This window comes from Neoarthrinium moseri, assembly GCF_022829205.1.
Source record: "Neoarthrinium moseri strain CBS 164.80 chromosome Unknown scaffold18_Wmoseri_CBS_16480, whole genome shotgun sequence".
NCBI classification, from domain to species: Eukaryota; Fungi; Ascomycota; class Sordariomycetes; order Amphisphaeriales; family Apiosporaceae; genus Neoarthrinium; species Neoarthrinium moseri.
The window spans coordinates 281,350-306,336 of record NW_026055132.1 but is presented as its reverse complement, the minus strand read 5'-3'; the positions used below and the strand labels follow the sequence as shown (position 1 = coordinate 306,336).

Genomic DNA, 24,987 nt, shown 5'->3' with positions numbered 1-24,987 from the left:
AATCGTTTCAATTTCCTCAACTCTGATCATGTCCAATACCAGTCAATATATGATACATATTGAACTGGAGTGGTGCTCCTGGGCCATATTCCCCAAGTAACACAACCTCAGCCAACGCAGTTCTCCTCGTCAGTGCCGACGAATTGAACGTACATTGTTCGTGTGGTTAAAATGGACGTATAAATCGACGGTCGCCAAACCGAATCGTTATAAAATGAAGGCAAAAAGTGCGATGGTGTATTAAATTCTACGGAAAGGAAGGAAATTAAATAAGTGAAACGCGAAAAAGCACAGCCACTATTTCTCAGCCACAATTCTATACCACGTCTCACCAGCCCGAGCTCAATATGCAGAACGCCCGCCATCAGTACATGCTTTCAGCTCTAACGGCTTCCCCTAAATCACCCATCTCAACGTCATCCTGATAAGCGCTGACAATGTCCTCCACAGGCGATGAGTGGGCCGTGAGGTGCCGCCGACCGGTACGACTCGTGAAGAAGGGGACTGTCTCAACCTGAAATCGGTTAAGCACTCTATTTGCCCTCCACCACGACCGGTGAATCAGCAGTCCCAGTACTCCCAAGAGGACCAAAGCCAGAACTAGCGTTGTTAATAAGTAGCTCCATATACTTGGGGCAAAGGGAAGAATATCTCCATCCATGCTGAAGATGGCTGCAGTCACGCTTGGGGGAGATACCAACTGGTTCGTCAGCCAGAAGTCAGAAACATTGTTATGATATTATTTACCAGAGCCAAAATCGTAATGGCCTTGACATTCTCTCCCGTTCGAAGTTGTATCAGAGTTGACTTGTTATCTTCAAGTGCAAGGTGCAACTCGAGCTAAGCACTAGGGATAAGCATTGCATTTAAGTTGAATGTTGGTTGCACCACCTACCTCTCTAGCAATGTTATTGCAGAGACTTTCTTGATTCTGTAGCTCTTTGAGCAAGTTCCTCAACTCGTTTACATGTTTTCGAGTGGTCGAGATGGATATCGATACTATTTGTGCTTCTCTTTGTGCGTGGCCGTTGAGGAAATATCCCAGCTCGGTGTGATAAAACTCACTCCACGCATCCACGGTCTTGCTAAGTGTGTGAATAAGGTCCAGTAGTAGCCGAATAGTACTGTGCGTCCAATCGTAAAATCTTTGCAGCTTCTCCACTCGCTTATTGGTCTCCAGTGCTTCTTGAATATGCCTCGATAACGAGTATCCATGCGTCTAGAAAGATCATTGTTAGGTCCGGTATAGTTGTGAAGAAGACACAAGCCCATACCGATAACATAGTGTACTTTGGGTAGATTGACTCACATATGGATGCATCTTCTGTCTGATCATCGTCACAACATTGATCCACTCGTCCTTCACCATTTCCATTCTATATTCTAGCACCCGCAAGAAGTAGACCCGTGGTTGCCAGAAGGGGGGACTTGAAGGGATCTTGCCTCCGCTAGCTGGATCCATAGCTCTACTTCCAGGAGCGGTCGACTGGCTGTAGTAGGTGGATACACTTTCATCATTGTACGGCCCGTCCTGGTATGTGTCGAGAAAGCAATATGATACATACGACGAATTGTCCAACCCCGCCACGAGAAAGGAAACCTGAGCTTGGTATATATGCTCTTCACATGAGGAATGCTCATTCCCAGGGGGTTTCTCCTCAAAGAAGTCAATGCACCGGACCTGGCGTAAGCTTCTGCCGCTGTCATCCTTTCTGGAATCTACGAACGGCGCAGATCCTTTCCTCCAGGCGTAGAAGGGGAGATGAAATTCAAGAGCATACTTCGGAAACCCAGTCTAGCTCACAGCATTAGTCCTTGGGCACCATGGATTAGCCATTTAAAGACTTACTGCGATTATCACGCCAACCGAAGTGGTGAAGCTCAAATGGTTATAGACAAATCCTCGTAAAAACACAGCTTGGTTATAGGACGCAGTAGCCACGATGGCCAGTATAGACCATGCAGTGACGTCAGTGATGTATCTGACCGACATGAGTTCAATTCTAATATTATGCGTGAGCCTTCTTACATTATTCTCCTCTCGGCGTCAGGTAGTGAGAGGGAATCAATATTTGCGCTGGGACCTTGAGAGTCCCGTGACATATCAATCGGTGTGTACCGCTAGTCACTGTGGATTAAGAAGAGTACATGACTTTGCTTCAAGCATGAACATACCGGTTTTTGGAGTTCTAGGTAGAGTCCGTATGGGCCAAATGGACCCCTAGCTCGACGGCAAAGCCCCACTTCGCCAACTTCACCGTATAGATCTTGCTTTCTATCGTCCATCAAGGTATTGGGGCGCAGAATCTCAGGGTCGCTGCCACTTTCTAGTCGGGCGAGAGTCACATTCTCACAGAAATTCACCACCAGATCAGCTTGATTGGAGTACCTCTCTGCCTCTCGCGAGTCCTTCATAAATATCCTAATCAAGTTTCCGTTTCGGTCCGTGGATTCATACAATTCGCGTACGTGGTGTTCGTTTTCTCTCTGGTATGTGCTTGGCTTACACCGCTTAAAAAACCCGGGGTTCCATGCACACTCGACGGATGCAGTCGAAGGATTCAGCTGCCCAGAAAGTTCCATGACGAAAGCCAGCTCTACACTTTATAACCTCGAGCCTGTAAGAGAGTGTTGACAGGCCACCCCCCGAAGGTGTGCGTGGGTAATGCTAAGAGCGTACTGCAACGGAAATTGGTCATGATCAGGTGGGTTTTCTGATGATGTGCTCTTCAATTGTGCAGTAGGAACACCGCGGGGCTTGGCAATAGCCGTTGCAACACATGTGATCAGGTTCGCGATTCTGCGTTCCGCATTGGCACTTTCACTGTGTTAACTGACAATCACACAAGCTGTGGCACCGTACTCACACAGAACCAGAGGATTATTTTCCGACCTTTTTTTCCTTTGCCGGGCATCGTGCTGGCCGCACCGAAGCGACTGACTGCCCCGCGATTACTGGAACGGTGCGGGACTCTGCGTGGTTATGTATCAAGTTGCGCGCCCGGCTGCGGTAGAGATTCGCTTTTCTGGCGAGGCAAACTCGTCAGCCTTGAGCCGGAGGCCGATCAATCATGTTCTAGGCATGATATGTTGCGTCTCAATCCTGGTAGTCGGAGACAGATCAGGTAGTAGCGTGGTTGCTGCCTGAACGTTCTGCATCTGCAATTGGGCAAGCCGCTTCCACGTGACTTTCGCTACTGGCCCCCACAGGCGCCCGCGATCATCAGGGCTTGTCGCCTCTGAACACGACACGTTGCTATCTGCGAGTATATGGCTGCCAATCACAACTTGCTTGATACATTCTTCGCAGAACTATCTGCCAAATAGGTTGAACTACAAGCTGTTTTGGTTTCTGGAACTGACTGCATGTCACGTGATAAGCCTGTCTGAATGCTTTGAGGTTCCCTTCGACAGAAATGATAAGACATCTGTATCATTTGGGGAACCTCTCCAAAGCAACAAGCTCATTGAACTCCCTAGCTATGTGATCTCGGCCATAGTGTATAATGTGACGCAACAATGATTGTACAACGCATGCCCTACAATCCAAAGGGCCCTTCCCCAAGTGCAACCACCACAGACCGGTATCTCTTATGTACCTCCGTCGAACGACGGTAATATCTTTTCGCCACGTTTGAGCCTCACCGCCTTCGGGTTCGTGGCATTGTGGCTCCGAATGTATCACTTGAAACCGAAAATCAAATGCTGCATATCGAAAAGTATATCGTACGGGTTTTGCACTTATTCAAGTATGAAGATGAGTGAATCACGGGCCATCAACAAATCATACACTTCCCTGACTATGCACATATTGGTCCCGAAATTTTGTTCATAGCGGTCCAGTAGGCTGATATGAGCCTCAAACACGAATCAAGGCCAGAAGCAACCCTGAATGATGAGTTTCTCCAAGGTGTCTTCGATTACGATGAGGATGGGGATGCTGTTGACCGTGGGTGGAGATGCTAAAGGGAGCAATTGGTACCTAAGTGGTAGCCTGGCTTAAGTCAACCGTGTAAACTATTGGCCAATATGTCATTGCCAAAGTTCGCTTTGCAGACGTGGTCGGAGCCCTGAGACCCAGGGTGTAGCGTTCGTATTCCACATAATGTAACACGGGAAGCACCAGCGGTAATACGCAGTGACATGTCAAGTCGCGGCGTTAAAAGCGCCAGCGAAGACGGCCATCTGGGGATAGTGCAGAAACAAGCGCGACCAGTCATTCAGGACAAAGTTCTGGAATTCTAGTCACGTTGCAACCATCGCTGGTCATGAAGACTCCACTAAGAACGTCCTGGCGAAGAATGCTGAAATCCCAGACTACGTAGGTAATGGAAAGCCTGGCTGACCAATTACCGAAGCCTCATCATATTTGGCTGAATCAGAAGGGCGAAAACCAGGATTGGCAGGGCATTGCCTCTCAGCGGCGCGGTCACACTCAGCCCTCTCTGGATCAAATGACATACCGGAGGAGGGCAAAGCAGAGCACAGCCCGGCGACGTCTGTGCCACCGCCCGCGAGCTTATAATAGACGAGCAGGCATCACGGTATTGACCGCTCACGGAGACTCAAAACTACACTAAACCGAGTGGCGAGTGGCGGTTTGACGGATCGGGTGCCAAACCTCAATAATGGTATTGTGCTGCAGTTGCTTTCAACGGCGGAGTTCCATGAAAGATTGTCTACATCCTCAAACACTTACATACTTACCGCGGGTTGCCAGGATGACGAAGAAAGTTTGCCTTCAGGTATATGCCATGAAATCTGAGTGCAGTAAGCAAAGCCTCTCAATTCAATGCAGGCTAGCAGGCATTTGGGATTCTCCTAGTCAATCTTGGGACATTTAATATGGGAATACAGACTGGTCAAGGCCACTAGCCAATGGTTTCAAGAAACAATATGTAACGGTCACAATGATCTCGAACTAACTAGGATATCTAGTTGTAAGGAAACAATCGGAGGATGGCGCGTATGTGGTTCAAGAAGGGAAGAGGATCCGAAGGTCGGCTCAGAAGTTACAAGATGTCTTAGCTGGCGAGGGTGTCCCTGCGCTTCACATGCGGGCGTTCAACATCCTCAGGTACGAGAATGTCTCGGGCTTTCTAACCGATTAATTACGATTGCTCAGCCACCAGCCTCGCCGATCTATCGCGTACAAAGCTTGCTTTTTCACGGCGTTCATCCATCCTCCTAATTCACGCGGCTCTAGGGCTTATTTTGGTACTCCAGTCGAGACTCTGAAATATGGCATGGGAACATATTACCATCATTTCCAGGAACAGCTTACTTCACTCAACCGCATCATGTGGATCCGAAATATAGAGCCCCAAAATCAGCAAAGAGTGTACGCCAGGAATAGAACCATGGTGCTTGATAGCGATAGAGACCAGCAACCTGGTCTTGAAGTGTTGCAGGCCGAGCGTCATGACAGCCCTTTGCCACAGGTATCACCAGACCCAAGCGGATTGCACCCAGTACACCCTGAAAGCGAGACCAAGACGGCTGGGCTCCGACCCTCGTTGAACTTCAACAGAAAGAAGTGTGGGAAAAGGAAAAGGGGATACCTGATAGGAGCAACTTGCCTTCTGGTTGTAGTCGGCGTCACAATTGGCACTGTTCTTGGTACTCAGACCAAACGCTCTGGAGACAGTGGTGCTACCATGTAAGTCTTCCAAAATTGAACGCAACTTTTGAGGCAGGAAACTCAGCTTTAGCAGGCCACACAATGACAGCCAAGAAGTTGCAGCGGCTGAGATGACTGGCAGCCCGACGAGTGTGGCACCAGGGCTCGCACCTACCGCTATCTCCCATGGATACCCGCATCTTGAGATATTTGCAGTGACGAAGAACACGACGCATTCTATATACAGAAAGCATCGTAACTCTAACGCTACGGCGCTTACTGACTTTCTTCCGGCCGGCCGAGATTTGGAGTTGGTTGGCGGTACGATCGATGTTAGCAGAAAGCCGTCAATCGCTGTCAGTCGTAGAAATCACAAAGATACTATCGAAAGCGAAGGTACCAATAGAACTGAGTTGCATTTAAGTGGCACAGGAAACAACTACGGATACCGTAAATACCACGATAGCGATGAGTTGTGGCCGGGGGGCCCGAATAACTCAAAGGCATTCACGTCGGGACAATATCAATTTGCCAGTTCGCCTACACAGGTCGTGTACCACCCAAATGAGGACATGTTGAAGACCTTTGTTCTGTCGCAAGGCACTAGTGGTCTTTCAGTGTTTTATTATCAATGGCACCAAGAAGACAACAGTTGGTCAAGCGCCATACCGGTACAAAGTGGCGACATGCACCAATGGTCCACTCCGGTAGTTGTTGCTTGGGCTGGAGATGATACGCGCTTAGACGTATTTGTGATCGCGAGGGCAAACAATCATTTGCTGCACGCCTTCAAAGATTCTGATACAGACAGGTGGTCGGAGTACGAGGATCTGAAGGGGTTCGTGACCACTCCGCCAGTTGCCGTATCGAGAGCTTCGGGAACGCTGGACATCTTCGCCCGTGGCGGCGATGGTGGTTTGTGGCATCTCGCTTTCACAATTGACGGCCAATGGGCGAGTTGGAAACGCATCAGCGCGACAACGAAGATTCAGGGGCAGCCGGATGCCATCAGCGTATCTAGTCAAAGCATTGATGTGTTTGCGTGGGGCGAAGATGGAAGTATGTTACATAGAAGATATGACAGCAACGCGCAGCAATGGATGCCGACAGATGGGTTCGAAATACTGATAAACGAGACGCTGGCAGGCCCTCGAGGGCAATGACGGACGGAACTGGAGATATACACATCTTCGCATATAGCCACCGAGGCGAACTTTTATGGAAAACCCTCGACATAGATGCGGCGAGTAAGGGGGATGTACTATCGTTGGCTGACGTACCCTTGGTGGTCTAGCCAAATAGCAAGTGAATTATGCGATTAGTGTTTCAAAAATAAGGCAGGCACTCTATCTCCAGCTCAGAACTTCGCGCGCACATGAAATAGCTACACGACTGTGGCGGATGCTGCAGAGGCTAAGAATGATTCGTTACGGTGTCAGTGACACTACAAGATTAGTTGTGGGAAGGCTAATGACTGAGGCAGGCTTAACTGCACCAGATGTCGAATTCATCGAGGTCCTTAAAATCCTCAAACTGACTATAAGAGGTTTTCCAGCGCGATTGGTAGCAAACGACGAAGGGCCATTGACAGTAGTTGCTGCTAGTAGCAGGCAGTGTAGCCCCGAATCCATATGGAGTTAATTGCTCGACTGAGTCATGGGAAGGAGAAAAGAATCAACGAGTTGTTCGATCTTTCACGGGTGAATCCCAAACAATGACAGTTATTGTATCAGCCGTCGTGATGACTACTGCGCTGACTGTGGAGCCAACACAAGATTTTAAGGTATACGAGCCTGCATCTGTGGTGAATACCATGAAGGCCAAATATCTTGGGAGCAATGACGTACCGGACACTGTAGAATATCGCTGGCTTCCCACCATAAGGACTTTTCTCCATTCCATGGAGTATGCACCAGGCGCAATATCGAAATTAAGTTCACCAGAATGAGACTCTTCTTAAAGAAATAGCCAAATTAATTACCCGTGGCTGGCATGATATGCACTACTGTAACACATTCCTTGAATGTGAATCTTGGGGATCAAGACAGTGTTGCAAGGCGGTTTTCAGCCCCAGACTTAGGAGTTGCGACGATGATACAATCCTCGCACTCATCGGTATATTTACAAATCCTTTGTACCTTGAAATCTCCCTTATTTAGAAGTGCTTCCCATTCGATGGCGGTGCGCTCTTTAGCAGCGAGACATGTCATCATAGCCATGTCCAGCTGCGTGGCTCTCCAAGGCGCACCTTTCTCAGGGAGGACCATCTCATCAATGAAAAGTACGGAGTCTTCTTTCATCGCGCCTTTGAGATTCTCCAGGATCTCTATACACTTGTTGTCTGGCCAATCATGGAAAATATTTCGGAAATAATAGATGCGTGCCCCTAAGTCTCGTAATTAGTCGAGTTGAGGCCCTAGTATACATAGCTTCTACGTCAGGAAATTAGTCAATATACCTTGGATAGGCTGCGGCGTGAAGAAGTCGTATCTCATGGTTTCAACATTCTTGAATTCGGGAAGAGGGTGAGACTCGACTTGGTCAATGATAAACCCTTGTTCTTGAAGAATAACCCGGCCTTGAAGATCCTGATAACGCTTTCGTACCGCGATACATTGGTGGCCCAAGGCACCACCAACGTCAACGAATAAGGGAGTCGAATCGTTGGCCTTCTTCCAAAACTCGTCATTTACGTTCATCGTATCGAGAAAAATTGGCAAGCCTTCCCGTTGGGTTGCCATCCAAGGCAGAAAGTATTGCATGTGTTCCGGGTTGGCTCGGAGCCATGGAAAGGGATTCAAATCTGTGTTATGACCAAAATGCCAAGAACATTTGTTGGGATCTTCGGGGTTTTGATAACCGGTTTCTCGAATGAATTTGGGCAGAGCCCAAAAAGACTGAGAGATCATCTCGTGGCTGACGGTACAGAAGATTAATAGCAATACATCCATAAAGATTATGGAAAGACTTGGTTCGCTTGCAACGGAAACTTACAAATAGCTTATTCCAGAGCTTCCACTAGCACTAGAAAGAGCTTTGGTGACGTTGTTCGCCTTATAAGCGTCATTATTCGGCTGCGAAATCATGTCTTGAGACTGCCAGTAGCGTAATAGGCGCCCTAAACTAGCGTTAAGTCATCATTGGCGTTTAGTCATCATTGGCGTTTTATTTCGGAGTAAAGATATCATACGGCAGAGCACCGGATCGATCTGAGTCTGAGTCGCCAGATCGGCGCTAGTAAGTATGTCTCCTTTGGAGAGCAAGTCAAATATCCCCCTTTCTACACCAATGCGAGCCAAGGCAAGTTGGAGTGGCTGTTTATGATTAACTTTGCAATCCATGTAGGTGGAAAGTGGCACTTGCTGTATTGGAGATTCTGTGCACAGTGTCCCCTGGTGCCTCTACCGCGATACTCAGCTTCCGGCTTGCTTCCCGTAGCCTGCGCCGGAGTCCATCATCTTGCAGCCTGTTAATGGCCTCTGAGTTGCGAATGGCATCATCTAGCTTTGCAGCCAGGTCAAGAGCATCATTAAGTGTGTATTCCATCTTCTATGATGGCACTTCGAGTCGATTACAGGGAAGTTTCAAGGACAAAAATGACGCATGGTTGCGAAGTGAGGATGCTGGACAAAATGAGACAAGGCCAACTTTAAACACTTCGGAGAGGGGAGCTTTTGCCATTGCCTGGAAAATCAAAGCCTCTGCATCCTGTACTGTTACAACTGCATATTATAACACAACATGATTGGGACTCCAGGCAGTTGTGTGTGCTGCTCTTCTATCATTGGCCGTTCGTCACGTACCCCTCTTACCCTTGTGTGGGAGACATCCTTGTAACTTCACAAAGAGCTACATGGCGGTAATTGGTTAGTTGGTGTGCGACCTATGGTTGCTGATGCATATGCAGGATCTCCTTGGTATCATTATGTGCATCTTTGCACGATTTCAAGATGCAGGATACCCCTTGCATACATATGGGCCCATAGAAGAGTGGTGTTGGAGCACAATACATATGGCTTACGTTCAACAAAGTACCTACTCCATACCTAGAATGAAGACACCCACTGTTCTACGCCTTAGGATTCATTGTCAAGGATCTTACAACCAACACCTTCGACTTCCCCGCGGCGCCCAGCGCTTGGGCCTGTGGCAAATTCACGCAATTAACACATTTGAGAATGTAACGGTAGACCAGATTAAAGCCGACTGTTTGTACCCTTACATCGCGATGCCGGAAGAAAACCGGTGGCCTGTTATAGTAGTACCCAGGTGGTCCCAGGCTTGAGCTTCTCCACCTGCCAACCTGAGCTGTGGCTCGATCGCCCCGGAGGAGGCTGAACCGATGCTGAGCCTATTAACGTGCCAATCAACTGGCGTGGAATGAGGTTAGCGAGAGATGGATCTCATAAAGATCAAATTGTATAGGTAGCCTCTTTAAGAAGTAGAACTCAGGCAGCACAGCTAGCGATTCACAATAGAACGTGCGGGCCCTCAGCAGCAGTTAACAGGTAGTGTTGAGTGCAACTGCTATCGTCCCTAGGCAGACATTCAGCGCCACGCACTGCCCGTGAGAAAAGAATGCCGTGTGCTCCACCCGCAGATGTATCCCCTAAAATTCCAGCTCGATGACTGAACTGGATGAGTATCAGAATAGTGGTAGCAGTATATGCGTAAGGTCGGTGCACTCCCCTCCGGATGCCGAAGAGCCAGGCGGCGTTGAGCAGATTTCGAGATTGCATGTGACTGTGGGCTTGACTCTGAGGCATCTGTGGGAGGAGTAAAAAAGTACTATATCATTATGTAACAAAAGCATCGCGCCTTAGCACTTCCACCATCTTATTGTGGTGAGAATTGATGCGGTTTGACTAGCGCCTTCACAATTTTTGCCCTGAGGGGCCCCGCTTTCCAGATGAGGTTGCATGACGTTGAACCTGCATGCCAGGCAAACAGAGCCTCCTTCTCTTCCAATGAGGAGTCGTCCGTACAAACAGCTACCTCATTTAAGTTTGACACATTGAACAGGCGTGACTGAGCGTTTCTCAACTTCATCTCATCTCCGAACCCACACCACGTCAACCACGCAACTCACCACCATGGCCTCCAACACCGCTATCCCCACATCGACCTCGGTCGTCGAGAGCGCCGTCATCAAGGCCCCTCTCAGCCACGTCTGGCACCACATCAAGCGTGAGTGCTGAGGTTGTCGCTGCTCCCAAAGCATCCAATGGCTGATCCTTAGCTTGCCAGTCCAGAACTTTAGTGACTTCTGGTCTGCTCTGAAGCAGAGCGAGTTCACAAAGTCCCAGGAGGAGACCGACGTCGTCAAGTGGACCTTCAACGACGGCACTGAGCTTGAGGTCAAGCAAGAGGAGCACAGCGTAAGCTCCACCTGGTGGTCTTCGTGCTTGAATTGCTCATTTCTAACTTGCTGTTAGACCCTCAACCACTACATCACCTACAGTGTCATCACCGCCAAGCCGGAGTTGACCTACACCAGCGTGGTCAGCACCATCCGCTGCTACTCCGTCACCTCGGGTGACCTTGAGGGCAGCACTTTTGTCGAATGGACTGGCAACTTCTCCAGCGATGCCGACGCTGGTGAGTCGTCCCTGTTCCCTCCTACCAGAGTTGCCGTGATCGTTACTAACGTGCGGATTCAGGCGTTATCCAAGATGCCAAGTTCAAGCGCCGTGACGCTCTCGCAGACTTGGCCAAGGCTGCTGCCAAGAAATAAGGCGCCCGAAATGGTGACATGGTTTCATTCAGCAGGACCCTTGCTGGTTCTTGCTGTGGACTAACAATCGCCATGAAGAGTCGGTAGCGGTGGCATAATGAAGAACGCCCATGGTGTAGATGTTTCCTACTGAATGCAATCACAGTACAACACCGTGCTTATCCCACCATCAAGCAAGAACAAAAAAGGGTGATGTCGATATGCGGTATCCAGTGTCCTTGTTGGAGCCGTCGTCCGTGTGCCGCTCCTGAGTGTCTGGCCTTGTAGCCACGTAACCGCATGTCCAAGTGCCTTTGCCTCGTTTGAGTTACCTCTTCTCTTTGAGACTTTCGGTCAATCATCGCTCTTTTGCATATTGCTTGGTGTCCAGTGCTTCTCTACTCGGAACGGCTTTGCAACGGCATCCGCATGCGCCGGACTGTACCATTTTCCCGCTCTCGTATGTCGGACTCCCGGCGGGTGATCACCGAGCTGTGGTGAATGGAATTCCCACAGGAGGGATCCATAGCCCAGGACAGTGACAGCGGGAATGGATCGTGCTTTAAAGCTTTTCGCATTGGTGCCACAATCTTGGTGTTATCGAAGTGCTGGTTGGGCCGGCCCGCATGCACGTAACTTTCCGTTCGCTATAGAATCCACTTTGCACGGATAGCCCGGGGGTAGGTCGGGACGTCGATCTCGTGACAGACTGGCATCACGGATCTGGCCGAGCCGCCTGTACCAATGAAGATGACGCACGAGCTCCGCATGGATCTCCTGGAACCAAGTCCCGACCTGACTGCCGCCTTGGCACCAACCACCTTTCCGTGGATTGCTGCAATAATACTGGGTAAGTGAGTCGTAGTAGCACTTCCTCGCACTTTTCGGCCGACCGCTGACATAAGGACCGGAGTCGGGTTGCTACCCTTGTACCAATTCCAGTTTCGACAACCTCCTCTTTGGAATAAGTGAGAGAGCCACACACGTATAAATAAGGGAAGCACCTAGTGCAGCCCGTTATACGATTGAATTGATGGTATTTATTGTCTTGGCTGTTGTTGGTTTTTTTTTTTTTAGCTTCCATTACTAACGACATCACTCAGCGACCGATTACCGTACCTAACTGAGCACAATGGAGCAAAGCTTTGCGAGCCTTAGCTTCTATGGCGGGATAGCTTTGCTGATTGTATACCCGCTGGCTCAAATTTTCTACAACCTATTTCTCCACCCTTTGCGCGATGTTCCAGGTCCTCTGCTGGCGAGAGCGACTGATCTGTGGCTTTTCGCCAACGAGCTGGAAGGACACGTACACGACAAGATACTACAGCTGCACCACAAACTTGGTACTACCCTTCTAAGCCGAAATATCATACAAAATGCTTATACTATGAACTGGCCCGATCGTCAGGATATCTCCCAATGAGGTCTCTTTCAACGATGCAGGCTCGTTTAGCGAGGTATACTGTCAAGGCACAAAGTTTGACAAGGCTAGGTATTTCTACAACGCCTTCGTAGACCAGGCGGACAATCTCTTCACCATGACCGACCGTGATCAGCACTCGCATGATAAACGGCTCATGTCCCATGCCTTCTCCAAAACGACGATCCTCCAGCAGGAGTCGGTCATTTACGACTTTGTGCAGCAGCTGGTCGGCCGAATGATGCCGTTCGCGCAGTCTGGGAAAGAGTTCCCCCTCCTCGCTGGATATCGCTGTATGACGCTCGATCTGATCACCGAATTCGTGTTCGGCGCAACGCCGAAAGCGATAGAATCCGAGGACCTCAACGACCCCATCATTGACCAGATTGGAGACACCGCCACTGGATCGGTCGTTGTACGTGATGATATGCCTCACCACACACAGGAATACCAGGCTGACATATACAGACTCAACATATCCCTTTCGTTCGGAAGGTCCTCCGCTTTCTCTCCAAGAATAAGATCACGATACCGGGGTTTCCAGACCCGGTTCTGAATCTTGGATTGGTAGGCTGCCCCAACCGTCATGCTTTAGCAACGATGAATACTAATATGTCTCAGGCTGCCAAGAGAGGCCTAGAGGCGATGAAAACAACATCGCATGTGGAATGGACAATGTTTAAAGCCATGTCAGCCAACGCCTCCAAGCAGGGCATACAGCTACGCGACGAGCATCTGATTGCAGAGGGGATCTTGATGATCATTGCTGGAACCGATACCACGGCTGTCACACTCAGCACCGCAACATATCATTTGATCAAGAACCCGGAAATCTTTGAAAGGCTCCGCCAGGAGGTCGCTCCGTTCATGCCAAACAAGGACGCCCGGCCGTCCTTCAACGACCTCGACCACCTCCCGTTGTTGGATGCTTGCCTCAAGGAGGGAATGAGATTAAGCTCGCCCGTGAGATCAAGGCTACCCAGAGTGGTGCCCAAGGATGGATGGACTAGCCACGGGCGATTTTATAAACCGGGGGTACGAATATGGACTCTCGCTCTCTTTATTTGCCCTTACCGTGTATTTAAGTCTTACTGACTTCCGATCACAGACCATAGTGAGCTCATCGCCGCTCTATCTTCACCAGGAGCCCAAGATATTCCACGACTGCGAGGCCTTCAACCCCGATCGTTGGCTTGTGTCGCCAGAGAAGAAGAGCGAAATGCTGCATTACTTCCAGCCCTTTTCTAGGGGATCGAGGCAATGCATCGGGCAAAAGTCAGACCACTCCTGAACCCCCACCGGCGAGCAGTGAATGGTACGAATAAAACTAACTTGCACCGCAGCCTCTCTACCATCGAACAGAAGATCACTCTGGCAACCATCGTCGCTCGTTTCGCCCCCGTCTCGGTGGCCAAGGATACGATTGAGTGGGGAGAGTCTTCCACGAATGCCTTACCCGACACTCAGATTTACGCAACCATGGCGGCTCGGGATATGTAAGGCTTATAATCAAGGCGTTGTGGATAGAAAGGGCATACCCTTAGTAATGAAGAGATGTTACCTGGTGGCCTGCAAGAGGCCATCGAAGTCTTGCTCCGCGGCACCACTGTTTTGCGAGAGAACCACTAGATTAATTCATATCTCTGCTCAATCTATAAACGGTACAAGTATCTGCTCCAATAATAATTTTCTTGAAAAAGTTGTCTCAAAATATGAGACGTGATCGCTGACATGGATAATGTGCATAGGTATCGTATAGTTGAAAAATTATGTTTCCGTAATAGTCTTGCCTACACTCATGAACCTTGGAGGATTGAAGAGTCCAACTACAAGTTCAGTCTGCCCCGACCGCGGAGATCCAACGCCTTGGTGGTGGCTCGGCTGGTCTACTGCTGTAGAAAAAGCTGACATCGTATTCTGTTACTTGAAACTCATTAATTAGAGTACGGTAGTTGACCCATGACCAGCGCGAGACCCATTCGGACCTCGGTGTCGCTAAGCCGCACACGGCAGATCGTCCGCTCCGATTTGTCATCAAAAGTCTCCGGGCAGGCCCATTAATATCGGTCCGCCGCCCGGCCCCTGAACTTCCCTGCACATGTATATGTACCGGCGGCACACCAACAAAACTTTACAGCCGAAAATATCCGCAGTCGATCGGGCAGACACAAAGAAGTCATCATGACGCACTTCAAAATCAAAGTCATCTCAGACCCAGTCTGTCCATTTGTAAGTTGTCAAACACTACGTGAAGGGGATGACAAGCAGCTGACATGATACCTAGTGCTATCTCGGCAAGAAGCGTCTAGACAAGGGCATTGAGCTCTACAAGAAGGTGTACCCAGGGGGCAAAGATGACACATTCAGCGTATCGTGGTCGGCGTTTTACCTCGACCCCGAGGCGCCCAAGACTGGCATCCCGTTGACGCAGCGCATGGAGCAGCGGTTCGGAAAGGACCGCCTGCCCATGATGCGGGAGGCGCTCCGGAAGCAGGGGCTCCAGGACGGGATCAAGTTCTGCACGGACAGCAAGATCGGCAACACGCGGAACGCCCACCGCCTGATCCAGCTCGCCAAGGCCAAGGGCAACGAGACCGAGAACAAGGTGGTCATGGAGCTGTTCAAGAGCTACTTTGAGGAGAACGGAGATATCACCAGCTTCGACATGCTGGCGGATGCGGCAGCCAAGGCCGGTGTTGACCGCGGCGAGGCGAAGACCTGGCTGGAGAGCGACAAGGGTGGCAAGGAAGTCGACGGCGAGGTCGCAGAGGCGTACGCAAAAGGGATACACGGCGTGCCCAATTTCACAATCCAGGGGGCGTACGAGGTGGACGGGGCGCAAGACCCCAAGGACTTCTTCGACGTCCTCGTTGCTGCGAAAGAGGGCAAGTCGTCGGCTTCGTTTGACTCGGGGGTCTGTAGTTAGGGAGGTCGTAAAGGGGTATCATTTGTCATTGTCGTTAATAAGATTGTTCACATATGGAGCAGGCCGCCGAGGTCTTTTTCCATGGCGCGCAACCTCGCCTGTAGCTCCCTCTTCTTCTTGTCCAGTTCCCGGACCTCCTCCTCTTCCCTGCGCAGGTCGTCTTCCGTCAGGATCTCGCTCTCGTCGAGCTCCTCGTCTTCGCCTTCGTCTTCCTCGTCCTCGCTCCACATGTCTTTGTTCATGCGGCCCAGCGCCTCGACCTGGTCCGCCACCCTGGCTTCGTAGTATGCCAGTGTGTTGAGGTGCTGCGAGTACTTGGCCCGCTGCATGGGTATGCGCTCGAGGGCGCCGGGCAGGGGGTAGACGCCGCACAGCTTCTCGGCGCCCCTGAGCAAGATCTCGACGTCGACGTGGTCCTTGTTTCGGCCCCTTTCGCTCTTGCGGATCTGGTCGTGCAGATCGCCGCCGAGCACGGCAGCGACAGCCGTGTGGCGCCGCGGCGCACCGGCATTCCTGGCGGCGCTGGGGCCCGAGGTTGTCACCTCTCCCGATGCAACGTTGAAGACGGTCTGGCGTCGTGAGGACTCCTTGGGCGGGTCCGGGTTCTGCGACGTGGCGGGCGGGGGAGGCGGTGGGACGGAGAACAGGGCGCGTTCATGCGCCTCGGTGTCTCGGATCAGCGAGGTGATGTCGTGGTTCGAGAGCAGCGCGTTGGCGAAGATCTTGGGGGGCGGGAACGGGAGACTGTCTATGCCTTGACACGATATGGCGATCTGCTCAAAGTGCGCCGAGAGGAGCGACATGGTGGGCGGATAGATGGGTGGATGGAAACAGCCAAGGTGCCGGACGACGTCGAGCTTTGGCAACCGTGCGGACCGGCGCTGGGCCTGAGAGTGTCAATGGAGAGAGTATCAGACGGTCGGCGCTTCAGCCACCATTATTGCATGGCCGTATTGGATTGGGGCAACGACTTATGATCAATGCTACACAGGGCGGCACCAGACAGTAAACAAACCATGCGATGACATGGCATGGGAAGCTCGTTGAACGCTGGGCGACGCGGGTCGGTCTGCGCGACTTGGCTGCCCCTCTAGTTGTGGCTCGTGTTTGGGGGCTCCATTGTCCACCAGCCTCACCCGTGGACCCGTGGAACCGTGGATGCTAGGGAGTTTCAGGTGGCGTCCAACTCTTATGCTCTGGCTGGTGCTGTGCTGTGCTGTGCTGTGCTGACATCCGTGATCATCCACCCAGAAATCACCACCTGGCACCGGCACAATGGCCTGGAATTTTCTGGCTGGCTCCGGTTGGGATTGGATGGAATTGATGACGGGCAGCAATTCAATCAACCATCAGATGAATCCCACCTAACTAATAATTCCATGCAGCCACTTACAGTCACCAAAGGCCTAGACAGCTCTACATACCACCTAACTAGGAGTGCTCAACTTCAGCCAGTTGGCCCACCGGTCAACTAGCGGTTTCATCCGCCCTTCGGCAGGTTAAGCACGACCTCGGGAGCAGCTCTGGGGGTCGTGGTCAAAGCAGTTACATTGGCAGATCTCCCGACGCTTCCCAGCAGCACATCCTCCTCCCTCCACCATGGACGTCGAGAAGGTGACGGCCGGCAGAGTCAATATCTCACCATCTCACTCACAGACATCAATTGGCACGCGCCCGATCAGTCAGCACGCTGGCGGCACGACATCGCAGATCGGCGGCAGCAAGTTTCTTCTCCGAACTGCCAAAGAGGGCCTATTGCCCATCTCCACCTCACTATTTTTTTCGCTTTTCCTGCCGGCCCTTCCTGCAGCTCGCAGGGACGGGGACATCGTTCATTGGGCACGGTTTTCTACCTGATCCCAATGCCTATTTTGGATCCTCCCACTCATCGACTTGCTTTTTCTGCTGAAGAGCCTCTGATACGCCCTGGCCCGAGTGGCCCCCGGTGCGTGCAGCCAGCACAGCCGGTCCAGCAAGCCAGCGCTCTGCCCGCGAATCGTCTTTGGTCGTCCTTCATCAGGGTGCAAAGTTGCCCCCCCAATTGACAACTCATCCAATGCCTCTCATAATCCGACCTCCTCCCACCGCATCCTCCCGTTGCTGGCGAAGAGTCATTTCCCCCCTTTCAAATGCCTGCTTCCGTCGCCAGCATCCTATCGTCTAGTTGTCGAGTTCTTTCTGGATAGCCGACATGTCACGCCCCGGAAGTCAGACCCTGACTTGACCAGGGATTCCCGGGAGCATTGCTGCCCAAATCGGCCATAGACGACCAAGACACATTGCGACATCCCCCGAACGCGGGCTAACTAGGCGGTTGGCTGCTATCCTATCTGGCTCGTGAAATCATCCCAGCTACCAGCTACCAAATAAACCCCCCGTGATCCCGCAAGCCTATCTTACTCATGCTCTCCACGAGATTATATCTGCTCGGCGTTATAAGTTTGCTCCTCGCCCCGGCCCCAAGGCTGCACCCTGCGCTCTGTTCTTCTGGCACATTGGGCTTCGGGCTACAGCAATACAAAACGGTATCTCTCGTCTCGTCTTGTCTCCATTAAAATTTGCATTTGAAACGCCCGGCCAGCGCATTCTCCCAGTTGCCTCTCTACCCCTTGGATTTCCCAGCACTACACGCACCCGTTTCTGGAAGTCCGAAGGGTAGTTCAAATATTCTCCGACTCTTCCTCGACCTCGCGTCTTTGGCCACGTCGTCGCAATACGACTGAGCAAGCTTCTCCTCTACCTGACTTGTCCAAGTCGACCAAACCCAACCCTATCACCGGCCCAAGTCGGACTCTGCTCGCAACACCGCCATTTATTCCCGCAAAACCTTGTTGGGAATCGGCGGCGTCCTCACACACGATCCCACGAAACCCACTGAACTATCATGACAAGTCACAAGAGTCCACTGTCTTCTCCATACTGGAGTCCTGTCCTTTGGTTCTTGACGCCTTGAGCCCCTCGTCATCCCACTTCACTACCACCCCGCGATTCTGACCCCACATCTCGATTGGGACGGAAGGGGAGAGAAAAAAAATAAAAATAAACCTGATAAGATCTTACCTCGCATTGGGGGAGTTTCTCCGCCAAAAGCTGCAAAGATGCGACCACATACACCAACGATCAACACTTCCCGGGCGGGACTCGATGTTACCTCGCCACCAGAGACGCCGACCACTGGCTCTCCCAAGTTCAACCGCAAGGCCGGCGCTGGCCCGGACGACCGGCCTAGTGCCCGCGGAGGACCGCGCCGGCCTAGCATCCCGCCTTTAGGCGGTGTGGGCTCCCAGTTCGCCTACGTTCAGGGCATTCGCCCAGAAGAACTCTCACCACAGTCGTCGGACTCATCGGATGACGACTCGGAAACTTCTGCCAGTCCTCCGCAGTCGCCCGTGTCCAATGTTTCTGAACCGCGCATCAGCGTTTCGCACATCCCCTCTACACAGGTCATTGTCGAGGCCACATTCGAGATTGAAGAATGTAGCGAGGACGATGAAGACGCCATGGACAGCGACGACGATGAGGACCGAGCGGATGTGTTGCAGCCCTACGATTACGAAGACGCCGAGTCAGAGCGCAGCGCGTCCAGGACCCAGTCTGAAGTTGACCCACAGCTTGTGAACAGCATGGGAGATGTCACCTTTGACTCGGACGACTCAGATCTTGACTCGGAAGATGGCAGTGAGTTCATGAAGAACCTTAAACTCCAGCGCCAGAACCGGAGAATCAGGCGCATGACCTCTGGCAGCATCAGCAAGAGGACTGTCAGCGAGCGCGGAAGTGACTCGGACCGCGAGGACCTCCAGCCTTGGGACAACGGAGAGTCGGTTCAGCGCCGAATCCGCCGAAAAGTAAACCGGCATAGTCTGCTGTCTATCCCTCCTGAGATCATCATTGAGCTTAAGGAGCCCAACAGTGACGGCGAGGTTGTTTGGGATGAGCATGAGATTGATCTTGCTCGCGAGCTGCCTTTCTGGACAATGGAAGTTGACTCAGACTGAGCCAATCTGGCAATATCATACCGTTTTCAAGACGGTGCTTCTGCGCCTACTGGCAATCCCTGCGTCTTGAGGATCTTGGCTCTTGTGTCTCGCGCCGCCTTGGCTGCTGTTAGCGATGGCGAGCCTATCGGCCACATGAGCCGGCACCATCTGAATGAGAACCGTACATCTATGGCCATTGCACAGGCCGGATCTCAACATGGGATTTGTTATAGAACGGCGGCCGGGTACATTATACGCCGGACAAGCCATGAGCAACTGATGCACGCAAGGATCGGACGGGGCAAGCATAGTATCAAATCATTGGGTGATGATGTTGATGATTAATGACGATGATGACGACGATGATGATGGAGCAACGTGGAATTCCATGTCTACGGCTTGCTTCAAACCTGTTCCCTTTACATATTCATATAGACATAGTTTACGCATGTAGTGAAGGACCTTCATTGGTCAGTATAGAGATCAATGATCATGTGGTGAAGGACAGCGATTGAAACGTATCACGTCTTATTTTATCTACGACTTTTATGTGTGACTAGAACGTGGGCTTTTTGATAACCGAGATCGCGTCTCTGGGTTGGCCCTGATAAATGACAGTCTGGTGGAACCTACTTGACCTATAAATGGCTGATGCGGTGCATGTCTTGTCAATCAGTACCGCAACCATTCTGGTCAAATGAGCTCAATTAGAATCCCTAGCTTTGGACACATGTGGTGTTCGGCGGGTAGGCTACGGTGAGGTATATATATTGTATTTTAGGTATACACGGCGTTGGACATACTGCTTGTGTGGCAGACACAGCCTGAGCAAATCTATAGGAAGGGCTTTAAAATCGACCCACACAACACGTAAAGCACCTAGAATCCAACGGCTTCCTGCAAGGGGCAATTCCGCAGCAGCGGGAGGAGCTCCCATCTTGAGACAATCAATTCTGATTTTCAATGGTAGAAGTTGGACATTGAAGGTCTGGAGTCAAAGCTCTAACGAGGATGAACCAGCACCTCTACCAGATTCTCACCTGTACTGGTAGTCATCGCTAGCACCGTTATATAACCTCGCCTTGACATTGAAACCCCATGGGAATACCTCGAGCACGCTGGGGCCCCTAGCAACCTAGCTCCCAGCCTCCAGGGCCCCTGGAGCCAGGGCTGGGTTGGGGGGCCGGCCCACTTGCTGCCCAGGTGGACACCTACCTCCTTGCCAGCCTGCCAGCCTGCCTACCTCAGGCTAAGTTACCTGTGCCGGACGGATTAAGCTCATGGCTTGAATGGCTGCCTGCGCCACAGTTTGGATTCGACCTCACCTCGCGGCTCGACTTCAAGCTTCAGCCTTGCCTAGCACTCCCAAAGTCAAACAACCTCGAGAGAGTTGCCATTTCTCTCAAACGAGACTGCTTCCTCTGCAGCCTTCTCAACTCTCCCCTAGATATCTGGACACATACTACTCTATCCATTTCGTTACACATTACACATTTGCTCGCCATCTACTTGCTCTGGGAGGCGCACCATCTTTGTTTCGACTTGTCGCGCATCTCGCTCGCATCGCATCTGAGGTGCCCGCGCACCGACGCGCCCCTCGCCGCATCTAGACGCCCCGGCATCGCCGCCCCCTCGACATCGACATGAACCAGCCGCCGCCGCAGCAAGCTGGCCCCGCGCAGGGCCAGCAGATGCGCATCCCCATGTACCGGCCGGAGCAGATGAGAACCCTCGAGATCCTCTCCGACACCGACAAGGAGAAGTACGAGAAGGGCCTCCGCGGCCTGTACGATACCATGGAGAAGAACGCCCCGGACACGCCCCAGCACATCGAGGCCAGGAAGAAGATCATAGAGTTCTCCCGCATGGTCTTCAGCAAGGTCACCAACATGCGCCGAGCCCAGGTTCAGGGAGGCCAGCCTGGCCAGCCCCAGAACCCTGCCCTCGCCGCTCAGCGTGCCGCCATGGCTCAAGCCCAGGCCCAGGCGCAACAACAGCAACAGCAGCAACAGCAACAGCAACAGCAACAGAGAGCCGTGAACCCTGGCAATCCCGCTGCGAATGGCGGGACTCCCGCTGCTGGCGGTGCTCCGCGTCCGGCAGGACCTCCAGCCGGCCAGTCGGGCGTGACGCCGCAGCTTCTTCAACATATCAACTCTCTGAAGCTGGTGCCCCCTGCTCAGTTTGCCAACGATCCCGAGAAGGCCCAAGCATGGCGGCAAGGGATCAAAGACAAGTATATTCGTGCTCTTCAAATTATGGAGTCGTCAAGCAAGCGGATAGGACAGCTTCAAGCCATCGCCAAGGACCGCCAGGCGAAGGGCAACCCCTTCTCTCCAGAGGAGCAACAGAAATACCTCACCGAGATCGAAAACTCGAAGAAGGCCCACGGCGAGGCCAAGCGATTCGTAGAGAGCGTGAGGAACTCTTCACAACAGCAAGAGAGTGCTGCCCAACAACCCCGGCCCCAGCAGACTCCCAATGCTGGAAACCCCATGCAGGCGGCGACGGCTTCCGTCAACGCAGCCATGGACGCAGCCAAGAACATGCAGTCGGCAGCAGCTGCTCGTCCGGGCGTTCCTCAGACACCCAGCACATCGGCGACAACAGCACCGGCGACCCAGGCGACGGCGCCTTCCACCCAGGCCCAACCCGCGGCTGCCCCGCAGGCCCATGTTAAGATCGAGCCCGGTACACACCCGCACCCTCCCCCGGTGAATACTGCACTTGCAGCCGCTTCAAATGCACATATGCCGTCGGCGGGTACTCCCACTCAGAATTCGGCGCGTGTCCAGACCCCTCAGGCTGCAACACCAACAACTGCTGGGCCACCAGGCGCTGCCAGACCACTTACCCACCAGGCTGCGATGCAGATCGCAAACCACAGACAATCGACAGGCTCCATTCCGACTCTCAATCAACCCGGAAGTGCAGGAGGTGCACCGGCTACTACGCCTGGATCCGCTGGCATCGCGCCGGGTGCAACACAACAAGGTCACCCACACGCGCACCCCACCCCCGCTGCAGGCGTCGCTGTCCAGAAGATGCCCATCCCAAAGCAGCTGCCCGAAAAATTACAGCAGGTTCCTCAGCCTGTTGCGACTGGCGGCGGAGTTCCACCTGGTCGCCCGACTCTTGGAGGTGGCATCGGTATCAGCGGAGGCACCATGAATCAACCTCAAGTTCCCAAGAACCCGGCGTACTCGTTTGAGACCGAGGGTGAGCATGTGATGAACAAGAAGAAGCTGGATGAGCTCGTCAGACAGGTGTGCGGCGGCGGTCCACCTGGACAAGATGGCAACTACTTGACCCCAGACGTTGAAGAGGTACGTGTTCACCACAGTTCACTGAGCTCTTTGTATTTTCACATCTGATGCTAACAACGCCTCCAGTCCATTCACCAGGTTGCTGATAATTTTATTGACAATGTCTGTCACATGGCTGCCCGACTTGCCAAGGAGCGCGGGTCCAAGGTCCTCGAAACGCGCGACCTGCAGCTAGTGCTTGAGCGCGTCTACAACATCCGCATCCCCGGCCTCACATCTGACGAGTTGCGCACCGTTCGCCGGCCGCAGCCCAACGCGGCTTGGATCAACAAGGTCAGCGCCGTGCATGCAGCAAAGGTCACCCGAGACGAGAAGTAGGAGCCTCGTCCTGGTGCCGGCGCTCCTGGAGCTCGTGGCAATCAGGCCAAAACCGCGGGCCCCGCCGTCGACAAGGCCCACGGCATGGCTTTTCACAGAGTCCTGAAGAATCCCAAAAGCCAGAAGGCAAAGGCACGTGCCGATGCCCCCGTTGTCACTCCTGATACGGCTGGTGATTGCGAGGCGCCTGCCGTTGGGTCCACCGCCATTCAATCCGAGGTCAATCGATTTGGCACCGCTGGACGAGCTGGAGTTGCAGATCCGTCAGCTTTTGGCCTGCGCAGTCCTCTACCGATCACCTCTAGCTACACGACCACCGCCAGACCCCAGGCCCCGCAGCCTGCCCCCTTCTTCAACTCGATTGCACCTGTGAGCCAAGGCCAGACCGCAGTGGAGTCTTCGAACAGCTTCAGCAACGTCTTTGCGCCAGCTGCTGGCTATGAGCCCATGGACACCAGCGGGCCTATGCTTGGTCTTCAGTCTGATTCTGCCCCCTCGGTTGGCCCTCCTGTAGCCTCCGGTCCGGTTGTCAACGTTTTCAACGGTGCATACGCATCATCGGCCAATGACAACACGGCGTACACTAACCTCGCACATGGCGCATGGCACACCGCGGCCGGCGCTACGACTGCTGCTGAGCCGGAAGACTCGGAAGAGGAGTAGTGGCAGCACCCAACTGCTTATTCCTGTCGTGGCAATGACAGCATAATCAAGACGGTCGCGGCCGTTCATAAGGCAGGAGGCAGCAGACACCCACAGTTCTTGTATTCACATCCGCATGGTATCGTTTTCAGGGTGTTCTTGTCTTTCGGGGAGTTATGGACAAAGGCCAGAACATCGTTTGCTTGTTTTCAGGGCGGCAGGCGTTTCGTGGTTTTTGCGGCAAGGGATGGAGGGACTCTGAGATACCACGGTACAAAATCGGAAGGTTTCCTAGATGAATTCATGATGATTACATATATGCCATTCTTTGTGACGCTGTGACACGAGGATCCTTGCATTGACCTGTGCGACTTGGAATGAATTGGGTTGAGCTGTGGTCGACCTTGGTGGAGTGAGTATACGTCTCCCCTAAGTCCAGACCCCACGCATCGCATAGCGTTGTCCTCTGTCAGCCCTTCGATTGCTATTGGCTACAATCCCGTGTGGTACTCGACGGATCAGACAGCCCGGCCATACGTGGCTCGCCGAGCGGGCCGATGGACTCATCCCAACTAGCAAGTGCAGGGCAGATGTTGTAGATTTGACATTCGAGACACTGTATATGTAGGAGAGCACGTTTGGGCTTCCGCCATATCTGCACACCGTGGGCACGCGACAGGTCACGTTACTGACTCGAAAAAAAAATGCTTGGCAGATGCGATAGAGGTGCGGGTGACGTGCAGACGGGATTGGACGGGGTGGATGGGCTAGACGGCCGGAAGCGCCTCCATTCCTTCACATGCAGGCGGCGGCGACGGCGCGGCGCGATACATGTGGTGTGGTGGTCGGAATGCCTGCTTCTGGGGTCCTTTTTTGGGGGGATGGGATGGGGGGGAAAGCGGACGTGTGTCGAGAGATAGCCCTGGAGAAAAGGAGCTCAACCGCTAACCCACACAGGTCTTTGAACTATGTGCGTACAGTGTTTCTTATAGATTTTGAAGTTGTGTATTTAGCTACTCCAGTTTCTTGTGACCAAATTAGT

At 52.5% G+C, this 24,987-nt stretch overlaps 9 protein-coding genes across 9 annotated transcripts; 6 read left to right on the top strand and 3 right to left on the bottom strand.

Annotated features, from left to right (window-relative positions):
- Positions 1-364: 364 nt before the first annotated feature.
- Positions 365-2,583, bottom strand: JN550_005710 (uncharacterized protein; the record flags this gene model as incomplete). Its single annotated transcript, XM_049317367.1, has 7 exons — positions 365-700; positions 748-840; positions 896-1,219; positions 1,310-1,795; positions 1,850-1,982; positions 2,030-2,121; positions 2,176-2,583. The coding sequence occupies 7 exons, from the start codon at positions 2,581-2,583 to the stop codon at positions 365-367; spliced, it is 1,872 nt and encodes a 623-aa protein (XP_049172332.1).
- Positions 2,584-4,959: 2,376 nt separating this feature from the next.
- JN550_005709 (uncharacterized protein) lies at positions 4,960-6,783 on the top strand (the record flags this gene model as incomplete). The annotated part of the gene is made up of 4 exons (XM_049317366.1): positions 4,960-4,966; positions 5,029-5,077; positions 5,126-5,659; positions 5,715-6,783. The coding sequence occupies 4 exons, from the start codon at positions 4,960-4,962 to the stop codon at positions 6,781-6,783; spliced, it is 1,659 nt and encodes a 552-aa protein (XP_049172331.1).
- An 876-nt stretch (positions 6,784-7,659) lies between these two features.
- Positions 7,660-9,166, bottom strand: JN550_005708 (uncharacterized protein; the record flags this gene model as incomplete). The annotated part of the gene is made up of 5 exons (XM_049317365.1): positions 7,660-8,006; positions 8,079-8,536; positions 8,615-8,738; positions 8,811-8,934; positions 9,026-9,166. The coding sequence occupies 5 exons, from the start codon at positions 9,164-9,166 to the stop codon at positions 7,660-7,662; spliced, it is 1,194 nt and encodes a 397-aa protein (XP_049172330.1).
- Positions 9,167-10,713: 1,547 nt separating this feature from the next.
- Positions 10,714-11,354, top strand: JN550_005707 (uncharacterized protein; the record flags this gene model as incomplete). The annotated part of the gene is made up of 4 exons (XM_049317364.1): positions 10,714-10,807; positions 10,868-10,998; positions 11,056-11,218; positions 11,281-11,354. 4 exons carry the CDS (start codon positions 10,714-10,716, stop codon positions 11,352-11,354), a joined length of 462 nt encoding a protein of 153 aa, XP_049172329.1.
- A 1,517-nt stretch (positions 11,355-12,871) lies between these two features.
- JN550_005706 (uncharacterized protein) lies at positions 12,872-14,253 on the top strand (the record flags this gene model as incomplete). Its single annotated transcript, XM_049317363.1, has 5 exons — positions 12,872-13,168; positions 13,222-13,320; positions 13,375-13,788; positions 13,862-14,028; positions 14,097-14,253. 5 exons carry the CDS (start codon positions 12,872-12,874, stop codon positions 14,251-14,253), a joined length of 1,134 nt encoding a protein of 377 aa, XP_049172328.1.
- A 681-nt stretch (positions 14,254-14,934) lies between these two features.
- Positions 14,935-15,679, top strand: JN550_005705 (uncharacterized protein; the record flags this gene model as incomplete). Its single annotated transcript, XM_049317362.1, has 2 exons — positions 14,935-14,982; positions 15,038-15,679. 2 exons carry the CDS (start codon positions 14,935-14,937, stop codon positions 15,677-15,679), a joined length of 690 nt encoding a protein of 229 aa, XP_049172327.1.
- Positions 15,680-15,726: 47 nt separating this feature from the next.
- JN550_005704 (uncharacterized protein) lies at positions 15,727-16,482 on the bottom strand (the record flags this gene model as incomplete). Its single annotated transcript, XM_049317361.1, has 1 exon — positions 15,727-16,482. One exon carries the CDS (start codon positions 16,480-16,482, stop codon positions 15,727-15,729), a length of 756 nt encoding a protein of 251 aa, XP_049172326.1.
- Positions 16,483-18,777: 2,295 nt separating this feature from the next.
- On the top strand, positions 18,778-19,677 carry JN550_005703 (uncharacterized protein; the record flags this gene model as incomplete). Its single annotated transcript, XM_049317360.1, has 1 exon — positions 18,778-19,677. One exon carries the CDS (start codon positions 18,778-18,780, stop codon positions 19,675-19,677), a length of 900 nt encoding a protein of 299 aa, XP_049172325.1.
- Positions 19,678-21,302: 1,625 nt separating this feature from the next.
- On the top strand, positions 21,303-23,966 carry JN550_005702 (uncharacterized protein; the record flags this gene model as incomplete). Its single annotated transcript, XM_049317358.1, has 3 exons — positions 21,303-22,985; positions 23,052-23,258; positions 23,304-23,966. 3 exons carry the CDS (start codon positions 21,303-21,305, stop codon positions 23,964-23,966), a joined length of 2,553 nt encoding a protein of 850 aa, XP_049172324.1.
- Between the last annotated feature and the right edge of the window lie 1,021 nt (positions 23,967-24,987).